At 36.6% G+C, this 17,454-nt stretch overlaps 1 protein-coding gene across 1 annotated transcript; it reads left to right on the top strand.

Moving 5' to 3' along the window:
• The first annotated feature begins 3,969 nt into the window (after window positions 1-3,969).
• On the top strand, window positions 3,970-15,006 carry LOC114365341 (glutathione S-transferase-like). The gene is made up of 6 exons (XM_028321875.1): window positions 3,970-4,035; window positions 5,888-6,035; window positions 11,789-11,877; window positions 11,949-12,129; window positions 12,441-12,577; window positions 14,792-15,006. Exons 1-6 carry the CDS (start codon window positions 3,970-3,972, stop codon window positions 14,963-14,965), a joined length of 795 nt encoding a protein of 264 aa, XP_028177676.1. The 3' UTR covers window positions 14,966-15,006.
• Window positions 15,007-17,454: the final 2,448 nt, after the last annotated feature.

Raw genomic sequence — 17,454 nt, forward strand, 5'->3', positions numbered from 1 at the left:
ATCATCATTGAACGTGTTTCGACATAATTTATATCTCTAATCAACTGAATAAGTATAAGTACGCCTGGTTTATTAAGGAGTCTTTGAATAAATAGTTACATCAAAACACGTCAATGTATCCTTATCGAAACTACATTGTCGTTTAACGATTCCTAAGTTGGGGAGAGAGGGAAAGGGGAAATAGATGGCGTAAGATAAGGAAGCTTAGGGTGCATATTTGATCGTCTCGGATGAAAGTGATTTCCGCATCTAAAGGTGACCCTGTAGGAATTCGGGATGAGATCCTTTGCGTTTCATTTGTTTTAAATGTACAGGAAAATAAAGATAAATATACAGATAAATCACTATTAAAACTTTTTGGCGAAGAATTAAACTAGAATTGGTGAAAAAATATATTTTCACTAAGCCTTATTCGGGGAAGCAAGTTAAAATTGTTTTAAATTGTTTTTTGACCTTGAATTCGAACTTTGTAATCCGATTAAACGTTACTGAAACTCCTTAATTTAGTCTTTTTCTTTTAAACTAAAACCGGTGCCAGGTGAGTGACTCGTTCAATTAACTTTCAAAATATTTTCAGGAACGGATAATTTGTTGATATAATTTCTTACGTCAACCCACCAATTATCTGTTGACTGAGTACGGGCCCCATTCACAGTTAATTACAATAACAAATAACATGAACTGGTCCGCGATAAATTAGCCAGGGTTCGGTCCCATTTTCATGTTATGGGTCCCATAAATAAGGCGCCATTTCAGTTATTGGCCGGAGAAGTGATTAGTTGCGTGCCCGCGCCACGTAATCTAGTAATGGTGATATAAAACCGTGGAAAAGTGAGTTATGGAATTTTGGAAGACATTTGTATTGGTCTGTTTAAGATTTTATCAAATTCAAGTATGGGCTCTAGGACTGGTGATAAATTATGTATACCTTTTTTTATGCAGGACAAGGTAGGTATTTGACCGCAATCGTACCTGGTGTTAAGTAAGATGCAGTCTAGGATGGAACAATTATTATCTGCCTTGTAAAATTATTACCTATTGATCTGGCTAACATTTTATGAAATTCAAAGACTTTAAAATGATGATAATTTTTGTGACCATTGTAATTGGATGGGTGTAGCGTTTATTCTCAGCACTTGTTGAATGTAAGCTTTGAAGCTTGGCAGGTAAAAAAATGGGAGATCTGAAAGCCTCATAATAGAGGATACATTCATGGATTTTTTACACTTTTTTCTGCAGAAACTATTGAAAGGATTTTGATGAAATTTTGTAGTATTATTATTTATAAATCGAAATAACAATAAGAAATAGGCTTTAATTTATAACAATATTGAGTTCTTTAGTTGAAAAATTAAAAATACCTAAGTCGGTTTAGCTTTCACGCCGATGAAGCAGTGGGCAAAAGCTAGTAATCTTTTGGTTCATAGATTAAGAACCATTAAAACGTCTACTGGGAGTGCCAGATGATTAATTAAGTATCTTTTGTACGCGTTTATTTCAGTGGAAAGTTACTAACAAAGTAACAACTCAATGTCATGTACCTGAATAATCTTAACCCTGCCAAATTCCCTGGCAGAAATCTTACCATTACCAGGCCTGGCTCACTCCGCGCGGTACATCCGATAATTACCTACAGCGAAGCGCCCCGCCGGCGGGTATTATATCAGTCGAGTGTCACGCGCGCGCCCGTCAGGACGCTGGCGTGCGTTGTAGTATGATTATAATTCTATGATCGAAGTATTATTTAAAAATGGACATAAAGAGAAAGAAATATTGTGCGGCGTTCGGGTGTTTAAATTCGAAAAGAAATCTACCGGATTTATCTTATTTTTTCGCTTCCCAAAGATGCTGAAAGGTATGTTGGCCATGTAGGTAATCAATAATTCTTAGGATAGTATAGGAACCTAACCTACTATGACTACTGCTCAGAATGCGTTCGTTCGTTCGTTTCAGCCAAATGACGTCCACTGCTGGACAAAGGCCTCTCCCAAGGTTTTCCATAATAAATGCATACTTACCTACATACGTACCTCATCACAAATAAGTAGATTAATTATTTTTTCACTAGACAGCAACCCTAACAGCGTAAGAAGAGTTCAGAGGCACGCGATAGAAAGAGACAAAACTTGTAGGTGAATAAAATTGTAGGTACGTAGTGCTGTGCGAGCTGAATTCCACTGTATCGCGTCGTAGCAAGACTCGCATTTATTTAAATCGACTTGCGGAGTAATCCTTCTGTACCTGTACTATTACTTATTCTGTGCCATTACCTACCTGCTAATCACGCTCGTCGACGTACACCTCAGTAATCAGTAATGTTTGTACCTACACTCGACAGCACATCAGGTTACTCATTTTTGTTGCAAACTCGCCGCTATTACAACTGCACAAGAACCCACAGTGGTTACGTCGACGTACACCTCAGTAATGTTTGCACATAAAGACCTAATGCCAGCTCTTAATTACGAGATAAGGGCAAATGTACGGGCTTACCGCCGTTCAATATTGGTTCAGGATCAATTAGCTTTGAATTGATTAGAAAACTAATCAAACACGGGTTTTAGGATCCGGCTACAAATAAATTGTTACTTTGTTTGGAATTACGTTGTTGCTATTAAAGTTACATTCGGAAAAAGTTTCCTAAAATTGAGGTACCTACGTAACTGAAAAGTAGCACTTGATTATTGTGCGATATTATACCTACTTTAATTTATATTATTTTAAAATAAACGGAATTAAGTAAAACTAGTCTTGAATTAAAGCTAAAGGTGTAACAGAGCGAAATTCGCTCTGTTAAAATTAAAAGTTCGATATTATAATTTCAGGCATAGATTGAGACTTTTGATTGGTTAAATCTCAACATTTAAATCAATTTACAGGACGATTAAGATGAGATTAAATCGAGTTTGATCGTTATTTAGTAACATCTTAGTGTAAATTTCAGCTTAGCCTAAATACCTACTAGTAACCTGTTAACTTTAATTCAAGATTAGTTTTACTTGATTATTTATAATATTAAATTCCGTTTATTTTAAAATAATATAAATTAAAGTAGGTATAATCTTGCACTACCTTGACTTGACACTATCTGTGGTCGCGATCCTCATCAGTGAGGGACCGAGGAAGAAGAAGAAGAATAATAATAATCTTGCATAATAGGCAAGTAAGTGCAACTTTTTAGTTACGTAGCTACCTCAATTTTAGGAAACTTTGGTATCTCCAGTGCTGTCAGTAAAAGATATTCCCTAACCTTTTAAGGGTTTTAAGTTTTAACCTAGTAAGAGTGTTTAACCTTACAAATTACTCGCCTTTAATCTTTCCTAGGCCAGCCTAGCTTTGAGTTATAGCTGACGTCTTGCGCACAACAAATTTTTAGGCGTCTGGAAATACAAGGTTATGTGCAAGGCTACGGTTATTAATAACATCTCTAAGGATCTTTAAGGTATGTTTTTGATGCGTACCTATTTTTATAGTAGACTATCGGCCGCCCGCGAATTTGTACGCGTGAACCCTGTTTTACCCCCTTAGGGGTTGAATTTAGCCGTAAAAACCATCCTTGGACTTCAACGAACATTAAAAAAAAATTTGGTAAAATTGGTCCAGGCGTTGTTGAGTTATGCGCTTACTAACACATTTTGCGATTCATTTTAATAGTATACTAGCGGCCGCCCGCGACTTCGTACGCGTGGACCCCGTTTTACCCTTAGGGGTGAAGTTTCGAGTTTTTTAGGGTTTACCCGGAAATTATTCAAACTTTTCTCGCTGTAAAAACCATCCTTGGACTTCAACAAACATTTAAAAAAAAGAATTGGTAAAATTGGTCCAGGCGTTGTTGAGTTATGCGCTTACCAACACATTTTGCGATTCATTTTTATATTATAGAAGATAGATGTGAGCTGATGTAGTCCGACGGATTAGCAAGCTGAAGTGGCAATGGGCAGGGCACATAGTACGCATAACTGACGGCCGATGGGGCAGCAAGATTCTGGGGAAGCCGTGTACCAGAAAGCGCAGCGTGGTACGTCCATCCACAAGGTGGATCGAGGACATCATATAGGAAGCAGGAAGGCGCTGGACGCAGACCGCTACCAACCGTTCAACATGAAAATCATTGGAGGCCTATGTTCAGCAGTGGACGTCCTATATGGCTGAAATGATGATGATGAGCTTATTGAAAAAAGATCCCTATTTTTCAAGCACCTAAAATCTATCTATATCGTCTATAACAAATATTGACCTGGAAAATATACCGTTAAGTTTTGAATAAACCATTGTACGTTAACATAATTATCTGGAATAAAACCGTATTTCCTATGTTCTCTCTCAAACATAAGCTCTAGCAAAGTTCTGCCACTTAGTTGTGGTGACCTCGAAGAAAACGTTGCAATGTACAGTCGATTGCAAAAAATTACAGTCAAATTACCTATAGCCTATTTATCCAAAGGAGAAGGGAGAGAAGAAAGGAGTTTTTGGTGGTAAATAGCTAAATCCGTGTCCGTTTGGAAGTAAATGATCATAACATTACTTTTTACATTATCTGGAAGAAATTTTCTTTCAAGGATTCGCAGCATTACTTTCTGAATATTTATTACTTTCGGAAAGTCATTTAGGGCTTCCAAAAAGACATTGAACTGCCGGTAGGCTCACTTAAAATGTATGTATATACTAGTTGGCTGGAATTGTAAAATGAATAAAAAACAGTTATAAATTAACTAGAGTCAAAATCGATTTTAGGCGTATCGTAGAATCGATCGTAGATTTTTTTACCTTTACGTAAAATGACGAGAATGTGTACCTAATGATAATGTACTCGACTGTACTGAAACCGAGCTGTGGTTTGCCTCAAACTTTATGTGCACCACTTGTAGTTTAGTTATTAAAAGGGGGGGTCAAGAGGTGAAAATGTTAGAAATTGTAAGCTTTTGAAGCAATCGAGTTAAAAGGTGAGATGGAAATTATTCCTGGCGAAGTCTTGGTAGTAAGTTTTTTCACCTCTTTGCCTGTTTGGTTAGCCGTAAAATGAACATAAATTCATTCATAATCAAGATATTTACGCCCGTATTCATAAACATTACTATGAGGTCTCACAGTGCGCGTGGACGCACAGGGTGACACGCGAACCAATCACAGAGCTCTATTCAACGATGTGCGTTCGATTTGCTGCTTCACTTAAGCAAGCATCGTTTGTGAATACGGGCGTTAGCCTCAAATTCAGGAGAAGGACTCTTTCTAATACACCGGTTTAACCCTGCGTTGCACCATCTTACTTTAACTACCTAAAACAAACGTCAAAAGTCTGTTATACTCCATAAAAAACACCGCTTTAAGTTATGGTTATGGTTAAAGTTATACTTCCCACGCTGGCCGCCATGGGTAGCCTAATCTTTACTTTTTTAGCTCGTCTTTTTTTGTGAAAAACCCTTTTGAGTCAATCTCTTACTTTATAACTCTTCTCTTGCACATATTTATTCACTTTATTTAAAATCTAAACATAAATATCACGCTGCCAGTAAGACACTCACACCTGTTTTAATTTACTTGGACGCTTTATTTTCCATACAAATGCGCAAGCTCTACGTGCACTTTATTTCGCGCGAGTTATAGCGCTAGCGCGAACAACGAGCGGCGTCGCGAAGCTAATTTGACTTATTAAGAGACTCTAGCTCATTGGTTCCCAAACTTATTTTACAAAAAATACCGCGCTCTCCCAGTCAAGATTATTAATTTATCGGTCGTATCGAGCAACCCATCACCACCCATAGCCATACCAACCTTGCGGTTATACTGGCCGAATCGCGGGAGGTGTGTGCGGAATTGCGGCTGCCTAGGGCAGGTTGCACTCCACCGCGCCACACTTCTTGACTCCCCCTTCCCCCTTCTTGTGCAGTTCTCCCCCTTCTGGGGCCTGACGTCACTCCTCGGATGGCACCATCTGGTGCCGTTTAGCGCTAGCTGTCCTCCTCCTATGCCAGCCGTACGCGAATTCTCGCAGCCGGGCAAAGTTCGCCTCCGAAGAGACGAGATCGGAGTACCAGGCAAGTCCGGGTCTCTCGAGCACGATTCCCTGAATCAGAGCTTGGCGTAAGTCTTCGTACAAAGGGCAGGACCACAGAACGTGGTGCCTGTCCTCTTCACGTTCCCCATATTCGTATTCGGTCGTATCGAGCAGTCTGGTGGAATCCAATCTTTCAGCGGTCGCAGGTTTTTTATACTTTAGTACACAGTTAGCCTGCGCCCCTCTTTAAAGGTATTTGCGCGCCCCCCACTTTGGGAACCAATGTTCTAGCTAGAGCTCTTGCACATAGTTTTAGTAAGCTCAGAATCTTGGAAATTAATCTTGGTTTTCTACCATGTTATTACCGCGTAGTTAAAATATACAACACGTTTTATATCTCTGGTTACTGCCTGTGACTTCGTAGTACGAATCTGAAAAAGTGGTTTGGTTACTGCTTACACAAAGAAGTCGGCTAAAACTTGGTTTGGTTATAGGTTTGCACTTAGTTCGCAAGTCACTTTTTTGTGTAAGCAGTACCTAACTAAAAAATTATTTCAGTGTAGGTTTTGGTTTATTACATAATTTTTATCAAGCAACGCAGTGATAAACTGTTTATCTCTTATCAAAGTATGATTATATATATATTTAAAAAATCTAGTCAAATGTGAATCGCACTGCACGGAGGGTTCCGTATAAACTTTTTTGTCGTACTCAACTTACCATAATTTTCCTGATCTATTTGAACAAAAATATAAGTTACAAGCGGCCGCCCGCAACTTTTTACGCGTGGATCGCGTTTAACCCCCTTAGGGGTTGAATTTTGTAAAATCCCGTTTTAGTGAGCACCTCCGTTCTAAAAGGAACCCCCATGTAAAATTTTAGACACCTAGCACTAGTAGTTTTTGAGATTTTGTGATGAGTGAGTGAGTCAGTCAGTCAATCAATGACCTTTCACTTTTATAGATATAGGTTGGGTGGAAATAACAAAATCGATTGTTTAATTTGAATAGTAACCATTCTACCCCAACCCCCTAAAAGTCGAGACGATGACCGCATGACCTCTAAGTTGACCCAGACGTCAACCTGATGACCTTTGAATTTCTAACTTCTTACGCTCTGTTCGACTTAATTTACTTTTTTACGCAGTTGTAAGCATTTGTACTTATTTTGACGAAAAAACAAATAATATTAAGGCGACGGTTTCTTTATAAGTGAGGTTTTTCATCAAATGAATACATAAGTAAGTAGTCATTTTATGAACAGTCAATGAAGCACTTAAGTTTTTCCAATAAATAGATTAGTAATTAGAAAAAAAACAATCAGACTTAAAACTGCCGCATTTAATGTACTCGTTATGTGTAAAATATTCTTACCATGTATTAAGTATCGTGTAATATTTGGAGAATGTACTATTGTATTATGTCAATAGTCTTATCACATAATTATATTATGCCCAGAGGCACGAAAACGACTCAATGGTACATGTTTTCTTGCGATACCTATGAAAACTGTGTTTATGCCAAATTACATAATATAACTCTGAGAGAAAAATAGTTCTGGGCATATAAGGGTTAAGTTATAGGTAAGCGGGAGGCGCCTGGATGCGAGCGGCGCAGTACCGGTCCTTGTGGAAATCCTTGGGGGAGGCCTTTGTCCAGCAGTGGACGTCTTTCGGCTGAAACGAATGAACGAACGAAGGGTTAAGTTAAAAGGATGCTAATGATTGAAACAACCTGTAGAGTGGGTAATTTTAACTAACATGTAATTATTAAACATTATGCCTTTATTAAACAGCCTGTATCTATAAACGTAGCTGAAACCGATCAGGCATAAAGTTTGTATGTACGACACGAGTACAGGAGTTAGCCCATTACGGCCATAAAGGTCTGCCATAAATATTGTTCAGTTTAGCATTAATAAGAGATATTATTCAATGATAAGCAAAGTTAAATTCCAGTTAATACACAGGATGGCATTGCAATGGTGTTGCCAAATTTTTATAAGCCAAATGACATAACAAAATGCTTGTGATATTCTGTCGACTGTGCCTATCTAATAAATAATAAAAAATAAATAATCTAAGGGATCAAATTATTTTATGAAAAGCTAGCTTCTGTTCACGGTTATATTCTCTTGGGTATTAGTTAAAATTGTACGTGGTGTTTGAAATAAAATATTATTTTAATAAGAGCGCATAGTTTTTATGCCTATAACAGAATTAACTGAATAAAACTTTTCCATTCCAATTAGGTATTTTAGAGGCCCTGAAAAACTTTTATCTTATTATCTAGCTTTGCAATCAAGTGCAGACAAATTAATTAATTTACTAGACAGAATTAACAAATGTGTCCTTTAGTTTGGCACGTTTGAGCTAGGGATTCGATGTGGTATTCAAAAGAAGAAGCATAGAAGAAGATATTATTTTAAGGTTGTAATACAGGTAATAAGAAGTAGGAATTCGATTGTAAAAAAATTTTAAGGGGGTCCTGCACAGAATCCTTAAAATTGACATATTTTTAAATGACGAGTGCTCTGCGATTAATGGCTTAAATACATCAAAGGAACTTGTGTAGGGTAGGCCAATCCTTGATCTAGGTCGCCGCCTTTTCGAAATTTTAAATAAATACGTAAAAAATTGATAAACAACATTTAAAATGGAGACGTATGGAAATTTTATTTCTTCGAGAACTTTGTTAATGTAACGTATGAAGCAATAATTCTTATATGGAAATGTTCAAATTAATATTTTGAAGGTCGCCCCCTTTGTCGTTTTTGGTATTAATGCATTGTTATTGAGAATTTTTGATTTTCCAAAAAAAACTTTGCCGTGAAGAAATCAACAGGCGTTTTGCTTTATCGTAGCTGTCAAGTGTCAAATGTGTGTTTGTCAATCCTTTACAGAGTAGTGTAGAGCGCAGAGCATGCAAATAGTAGCTCTTTTGTTATGACTTTGATTGTTACGAAAAATGTGTTTATGCATGTATTTTGATATTTATTTTATTGTATTTCATTTTATTCTGAAAATGTAATATGAAATAAACATTTATTATTATTTGAATTATTGTAAATGATTGGCATTTTTATATTGAGTTAGCCAGTGAAAATAGTAAATGTGTGTGTGTGCAAATAAATAAATAAATAAAATCTTGTTTCAGCATACCAATGTTATAAAATAGTAATAACTTAGTAATTGATCGCTATAGTGGTAAGAACGATAAACAAAAAAAAAACAATGATAAAAAACAATAAAGATGCTCCCGTAATGTAATGTTACAGATTCGAACATTACATCAGTGAGGGAAAAAACCGACCATTACAGTAAAGGAGGAGAATCGAGCATTATAATACGCACCTTAAGGTTATAATTTTCAAGTTACTTTTTTATCATAACAATGAGAACTAACAACTAAGAAAATATTAACAAAAACGAACGAACGAATCCACTTGGAGATTGGTGTGGTTGGGTTTGTTTGAACAATCCCAAGAACTTTCGCATCATAATTTCTCCATTTGGTTGCATATCAGCATTCTAAAAATTATTACGGAATGAAACAGTTTTTATCCTTAATTTTACTTGGTATTTATTTATTATTAGGCATACCTACACAACAAGTAACAATCACAAATAATATAATATAAAGAAAGTATGCTAAATGTGTAACGCAAAACAATAAGCAGTTACTTTAACGGGTTTTTCCAGTCTTCAGGGTGTGGTTTTGTAAAACAACGCCCATCTCAGGGGTGGTAAAAAAAAAATCACGGAAAAATCCATGAAACCAGGAAAATGGTAGCTATTATTACGCGGACGAGCTATCGGTCAGTCCCCCCGCGGGTTACCTACGTGAGTGCGACAAACGTTACATCGAATTTTGTTTCTTCGAAAACCTTTCTGCGAAGTTATTATACTGCGACGCCTTGTTATATCGATGCCTTCTTACTGCGATGTTACGTTACATCGAAAAACTTTACTGCGAACGATTTTACTGCGAAGCCTTCTTTATTTGACTTAGCAGATAGATAAAAAAATGAAATTACATACATACATACATAGAATAAAGTGGGCGGTACAAAATTATAGATGAAATAAGATTATAAATACATTACATTTTATTTACTTACTAGCGGCCGCCCGCGACTTCGTACGCGTGGATCTCGTTTTACCCCCCCTTCATCTATCTTACACGGTTCAGATTTTTTCATACAATTTTTTTTCCCGCTAACTCCCGTTCCCGTTGGAATTTTGCAATATCCTGTTGTAACTAAGCTTTAAGTTTACTAAGGTACCTGCATGCCAAATTTCAAGCGTCTATCTTACGCGGTTTAGATTTTTTCATACAAATGTTTTTTCCCGCTAACTCCCGTTCCCGTGGGAATTTTACAATATCCTGTTGTAACTAAGCTTTAAGTTTACTAAGATACCTGCATGCCAAATTTCAAGTTAATCAGAAGCTAATAGCAATATATTATGGATACTGAAAATAGTAAAACAGTGAAGCAATAATGATCAAATGATTAAAACAAAGCGCCTAATAAAGAAGCGGCTCAAAAGTTAATTAAATAATAAATTGTATTTATTTCAAATTAAAACAAGGAAGGGATGTAGTGTATAGACATTTGTCTCGAGCGCATACGTCACAGCCCAGTCAGCGGTGGGGGCATTCGCCGTCCGACCGTGGTGCGGGCAGGTCGTGCTGTGTGCGTAGGCGAGCCAAATAATAATCTAATGGCGGAGATAAAGGTGTACAATACAGTTAGGTCTCACAATTAGTCATTTCTGACATGCAAATATAAAATTAATTAATTATTAAACATTTCAACAAATTCCATTAAAATATTATCAATGTAAGATGTCAATATAAATGTCAATAGTAGATACTCAATGTCAAAAATTCAGAAATTGTCGATGTCAAAGATTCACCAAGCATAATTCAATAACGATTACATACATAATTGCAAATGTCATCTAATAATAATTTATAACATCAATATAATTATTCAAAGACTCTTATTGACTTATCTGTTAAATATTCCTGCACTGTGTAATAACATTTGCTAACCAATAATTTAAATAAGCGTGTCTTAAATGCTCGAATAGGCAGTGTTTTTATTTCATCTGGCAATTTATTAAAAATTCGTACTGCCATTGGATAGCAGTTGTCACTTTGCAAGGATGTGAGCATTACAGGCAGTGTCTCAGCCTCGAACTTAGCGGGCAGCGGGGCGGCGGCGGCGGCGGCGCGGGAGCGGGGCGGGCAACGCAGACCCGTTCTCGAAACAAGCGGGCAGCTCGCGCGGCGCTTTAGCGGCGAAGTGTTGTGTTCGGGGTTGTGTTGTCGAGATATTTGTTTTTATTCGCGAACGAAATGTCTGAACAACGGCGACAATTTTATTTCGATTCAAATTTATTCCTAACGCTCGATTTATTGTGGGCAAAAGAAGGAGTGCGCTGCCCGCTCGTTGCCCGCTCCCTCGCCGCTGCCCGCTCGTTGCCCGCTCCGGCGCCGCTGCCGCGCCGCTGTTTTCGAGAACCGGTCTATTTGATTTTACGCATAAGATCCTGCCGCTCCCGCGCCGCCGCCGCTCCCGCCCCGCTGCCCGCTAAGTTCGAGGCTGAGGCCTTAAGCTCATAGCAAACTCATCAACTCGGAAAGGGATCCGACACCGTATCGCCTTTTCCGAGCTGTCATCGCCTTTCGCGCGCTGTCAATTGCGAGGCGAGGCGTTTACGTTACAGTGCGGATAAGTGTGCGTTGCAATATAGAGTTTCATATAAAGAATACTGACCGCCTCGAGTTAATACGGTTACGATCCCTGTTCGGGCTGATAAATGTGCGACGTCCTTCATTCCACTTAATATCTTATTTTTACTATTTACAAAGAAGGTACAAAATACTTCAATCCATTTCGAACCTTGTGCAATGGGCATAAAGTGTTTTCTACATAGTTTAAATAGTGCCTACTTCCAGCTCTACCATACGGCCAGCTGCCAATATACGAAGAAGATGGCCGGGTCCTCAACCAGTCCATAGCCATTGCGCGGTACGTGGCCAGCCAGACCGGTCTATTGCCGACAGACCCGTGGGAACAAGCAAAGTTAGATGCTGCGGTGTTGACCATCTATGACCTTATTAAGAGTAAGTGAGCAGTAGTAAATAATAATATATCAGTGTGGTGACGGCAGAGTAAAAAAGGACTGTAAAGGGCTGTTGATGAAACATATCAGATTAAGAGCGAAGAAGCGACAATGGCCGACTCGAGATCAAAGAAACGCTAGTTCCAACAGCGTAACATAGTGCAGTGAACCCACTCGTAGTAATTTGTAATTCGTAATCATTAGTAATTTGTATTGTAAAGGCACGAAGAAAAATTATTAGTTATTCATTTTACCATACGTTTATGGATTTGTATAATTTCTTACATTGAAGACGTCACATTTTTATTCCAGAACTCGCGACATTCTTTTACGCTCAAGACCCAGAAGAGAAGGAGAAACTTAAAAAGCAGGTGCTTGAAGATGTAGATTACTACTATTCTAGATTTGAGAAAGAATTGCATGCGGGTGGTGGATATTTCGGTGGAAAGGTAAGCTGTTTTGTTGTGGAAAACGATTTCTAGTCCAAGAGGGATGTCTATGTCAGTCAGTCGTTCACCTTTGAGTTATACAGGATGGAATTTTGTAATGCCACCTGGAGGGAAAGTACTCTTAATATTGTAGATAGAATTTTTTTCTCAAAGAAAACATTCCTTTATACAGGGTGTTACTTTGCATTCTTGCCATATTTACAGAGGTTACTATATTACTGATACTGAACACAAATCCAAAATTTTTTTTTAATCTTGAGTATTTTATTTTATCGACAATCTGTTAAACACACCACTAATTATCGTAACGCATGCACATCACTTGTTGGCGATGGCGATGGAGACTTTTTTACTTTTTATTGTATTTTTAAATATCTATTGCAATCTATTGTCTTTAAAATGTCTTTTTGACACTTGTAAAAAACTGAGAAATCCATCAAACACAAATCACGTTATAAATAATACAAAAATGTCTGAAGTGTATTCAAACAACGAATAATTTAATCAAAATGGTGCTTGGAGTGTCTACAAGACGTCTTAGACGAAATGCTTGATGACGTACCCTTAGCGTTACACCAAATGCTCTACTACCAGCAGGATGGTGCTCCCCCACAATAAGGACGTCAAGTGCGCGAATAATACGTTTGGTGAACAGTGGATTGGACGAGGGGTCCAGTAGCTTGGCCACCACGATCCTCGGACCTGACACCAATGGATTTTTGGAGTGACTTGAAACGACTGGTATGCGCAGAAGAGATAAACAGTGTAAACGCGTTACATGAAAGGATTGTTTTAGTGAAACTGTGATACAAAACGTTTATGTGTTGCGAAAACTAAAGCGAAAAACCTACGCTTCGCCGTGCTAGACTGTGCCTTCATCAGAACGGAGGACACTTTGAACACTTGCTTCGCAGTACGTAAACTTTGTAAGTAGGAACTTATGAATAAATAATTAATTGTGAATAAGGTGATTTCATTTCATACTTAATTTATTAATTTGTAAAAATAGGGTACAATGTTGTAAATTAATTGAAACCCTATTAATTATTACGTATTTTTGACGGTCCTAAGCCCGTAAAGTAGAAAGGAAAATCTGAAATCAACTGAAGAGTATTTTAAAATAGTTATTATGACTGGATAAAAAGGCTGGTACCCAAAGCCATAAAATTAAGAACTAGGCCACGCCCACTAGGTTTATTCCACTTGCACCTGTAGAACGTGCGAGACAAAATTGGTTTATTCCAATTTGTACTGAAAAACCAAATTTACTAAAATCTTAGTGTACTTTCTTTATGGGAGTCTCTTGTTTATCTTAAATAATAGGTATTGTTACCTACTTTTATCTCTGTGAATATGGCAAGAATGCAAAGTAACACGGTGTATTTGAAAAGAAATAGAACTGCATTCAAAGATTTCCAAAAATGTGCTTGCCACACCCGGGAATCGAACCAACTAAAATCTGTTAAAAATTACAGCCTGTATTTTTATTACATCGATCGTTAGGGTTAAGTATAAGGATGAAATCTCTCTAACAAACTGGATAAATCAAATGAAAGGAAAACCATGACATCTTAAATTATTTTAATTATGTTACAGAAAATTGTATGGTATGATAGTGAATTTTCGAAAAAAATAATCAAAAATCTTTGAATGCAGTTCGCTTTATTTTCAAAAATAAAGGAATGTTTTCTTTTAGTAAAATTTTCTATCTACAGTATTAAGAGTACTTTCCCTCCAGATGGCATTACAAAATTCCACCCTGTATATTTTATTATTTAGAAGATTACTAAGCTAAACCGACGATCTGATGAAGGTCGCTGGAAGCACCTGGATGCGGGCAGCGCAGGAATGGTCTTTTCGGAAATGCTTAAGGGAGGTCTTTGTATAGACGTTCATTGGCTGAAATGATGATACTTATGATACTTAAGGTCATAGCAGACTTATCAACTCAGAAAACGATCAACACCGTATCGCCGTACGCGCGCTGTCAACCGCGAGGTGAGGCGTTTACCTTATGGTGCGGATAAGTGTGCGTTGCAGTATGGAGTTTCATACAAAGAATACTGACCGTCTCGAGTTGACACGGTTACAATCCCTTTCCGGGTTGATAAATGTGCTACGTCCTTTACTTGTACCTGTATCTCAAGGTGTACACCTTACTTTACCTTTCTTTGTTGGCAGAATTAGTTCCTAATTCTTCTTTTTTTCTTTCAGTTATCCTGGGCAGACTTCATTTTAGTGAACACTACTGAGCTACTCAACCTACAACTCAATCAGACAGTAAACACTAAGTACCCTGCGATAACAGCTCTTATATCTGAGATATACGCAAACCCAGGAGTCAAGGAGTACTTGGCTAACAAAAAATCTTCCGCTCCTGTCAGTTAAAGTTAATACAGTATTTGTAAGTTGTATGGTATATTAAATGATTTTTGTAATATGCGAGTTTTTTTTTAATTAGAATTAAGCGCATTATATACATCCCTTTTATTGTTATACCATATAAAAACTTTTTTAATTTTATAAATACTCTAAATAGCAAGGTATTTTTCGACTGATTGGATTGGTAGCTGCTGGTACCAAACTCAAGACCTGTATCATAATAACAGTTGTAATAGGATTCATATTGCAATAACAGTCTGTCAGTCGTTTGTACTACATTATACAGTATACAGGGTGTTTGAAAGAGGGTTAGACATCTTCGTAGATGGTATGCTGAACAGGTAAGGTAATTTTGAGAATAAAAATTCGGTCATCGATTTGATTAAGTGCTAAAGCTACTTTTATAAATATGTATTTTTTGTGTTTATTAATTTTTTCCGAATAAATGTGACCATGAATCTGCTTTAATTATCTACTAAACTGTACGGGTTATGTAAGCGATAAGTAGGTTATTTTTCTATAAAATGCTGATATTATTGTCTGATAAGACAATCGGAATATCATAGATAAATAGATAATGGACAATATAGAACATCGGCACTTTCTTTGAGGAGTCGGAGCAAAATGGCAAAGAAACTGCACTATTTCCACATCAATGGACTTGGCGAGTCCATCAGATACATCCTTCACTACGCTGGAGAGAAGTTTGAAGATATCAGATACGACAGGTCGAAGTGGCCGATTCAAAGTATAAAAGACTGTACGTATGTATAATTTACTCTTTTTTCGCCGCCGCAGTGTCGGCTTATAACCTCATTTACCTAACACCTGTAATTATAAGGTACTTGATACAAATAAGGCCTACCTTACTTTAAATGCTTATATTTCAATAAATATTAACGCCAGTCAACAAAAACAAGGTTAATTAACTTCTTCCATCCTTTAATTTTAGCAATATTACAAAAAATAACAAATTTTTTAACTAAATCTATCCAAAATAAGCAAATTACAAAACCACTGATTTTGGCTTTATTAAATCACCTACACGGAATAAGGCCTATATGTTTCAAATGCCTGTAGACCTTAAAATTGAGGTTGTATTAAAATAAATGCGGTCTTATAACATTAAACACGTCGATTTGTTTGCGTTATCAAAATTTTACATACCAAGTAAACAGAAATATACTGTATATCTCTAGATAAACTTAAATTCCACTTATTAAAAATAATACATAAATTATAGACAAAAATTAATATTCATAGTAACGTAGTAATGATTATTTACTTAAATTATCAAAAAAAAAAATCAAAAACAAACAATATTATTTTTTGTATAGGGCTTATTAAAACACCGTGTTCGAATAAGGCCTACACATAAAACCTTTTAAATAAATCAGTTTAGGGACATAATTTAGTCTTGAATTTTTGTAAACAAAATGAGATCTCAATTTTTGTTAGAACCAGGGCATAAAAAGGCTTCTGAATCATCTCTACGAACAACCTACACAATCTTTGTGATACCACCAAAAGCAGTCCTTTATGTTCGCATATCTGCTACATTGTCTTCGAGAGAGGCATGATAATACCAGCTTTCATTCTCCTTTCCTTTAGAATTATACATACAACTTTTTTTTCTTATTTTTTACTGGTTTTGTATTTTGTTTCTTTTTTTAACAGGTTTTGTAATGTTTTTCGACTCTGTTTTATTTTTCTTTTCTGTGTTGTTAGTTACATTCTTATTAAATATATATTTAGTTACTCTTTGACTCATTTAGTTTAATGAATTTGTCCGTAATCAGGTGTTGACATAAGTATCTAATATGGCCTACCATGCTGAAATAAGGCCTAGGCCTTATTAGATATCTCGCTCTTGTTGTCTTTAAAAATTTACAAATAATGCATCTATAGCCAGTAGTACAAATTAAGGTAATTATTAGCTAGTAAGAAATATTTAGAAACGATTACTAAGAAAAGCTTAATCTAAAACAGCGTCATTTTACCGAAAATTTAAGATGAAATCGCCAGATTTTTATAGGAGAGCACGAAATCACCCACCACCTTAGAAGAACGCGTGCCAATTGGTGCTGGGATCGTGGATCGGGACGCTCTTGCACTCTACCGGGTTGTAGGGCATATGAGTACGTGTCCTTGAAGTATTATCCCGGTCGGATGTATTTATCTGTGTTTTCTGATGTATAGGCCTTATTAGAACGTAGGCCTTATTTGTATCAAGTACCTTAATACTATTTTTAAAGTTGACCTTTTCTCATTTTTTTATGCTTTTGTTGAACTTTAATCAGCTATCCAAATGTTATTAGGATCTAAAATTAGACCAAAAACATTGGTATTCAATAATAATACCAAACAAAAAAGTCAATTGAAAACGGGGAATCAATTTCGAAAAAAAATAATTAAAATAGTAGGATCTCGTAGGATCAAATGGTCAAATTCGTATACTCAAAATGACCCACCTATACACTCAAGAAGTTTTCCTA

This window comes from Ostrinia furnacalis, unplaced genomic scaffold, assembly GCF_004193835.3.
Source record: "Ostrinia furnacalis isolate ACB-3 unplaced genomic scaffold, ASM419383v2 OfSCF7583, whole genome shotgun sequence".
NCBI lineage: Eukaryota > Metazoa > Arthropoda > Insecta > Lepidoptera > Crambidae > Ostrinia > Ostrinia furnacalis.

What these genes read in the sequence shown, in the direction of transcription:
- LOC114365341 (XM_028321875.1), top strand. Translation starts at nt 3,970, where the DNA reads ATGGGGCAGCAAGATTCTGGGGAAGCCGTGTACCAGAAAGCGCAGCGT. An exon ending in CATCTATGACCTTATTAAGA is followed by an intron (nt 12,130 to 12,440) that starts GTAAGTGAGCAG and finishes TTTTTATTCCAG; the next exon opens with AACTCGCGACATTCTTTTAC. An exon ending in GTGGATATTTCGGTGGAAAG is followed by an intron (nt 12,578 to 14,791) that starts GTAAGCTGTTTT and finishes TTTTTCTTTCAG; the next exon opens with TTATCCTGGGCAGACTTCAT.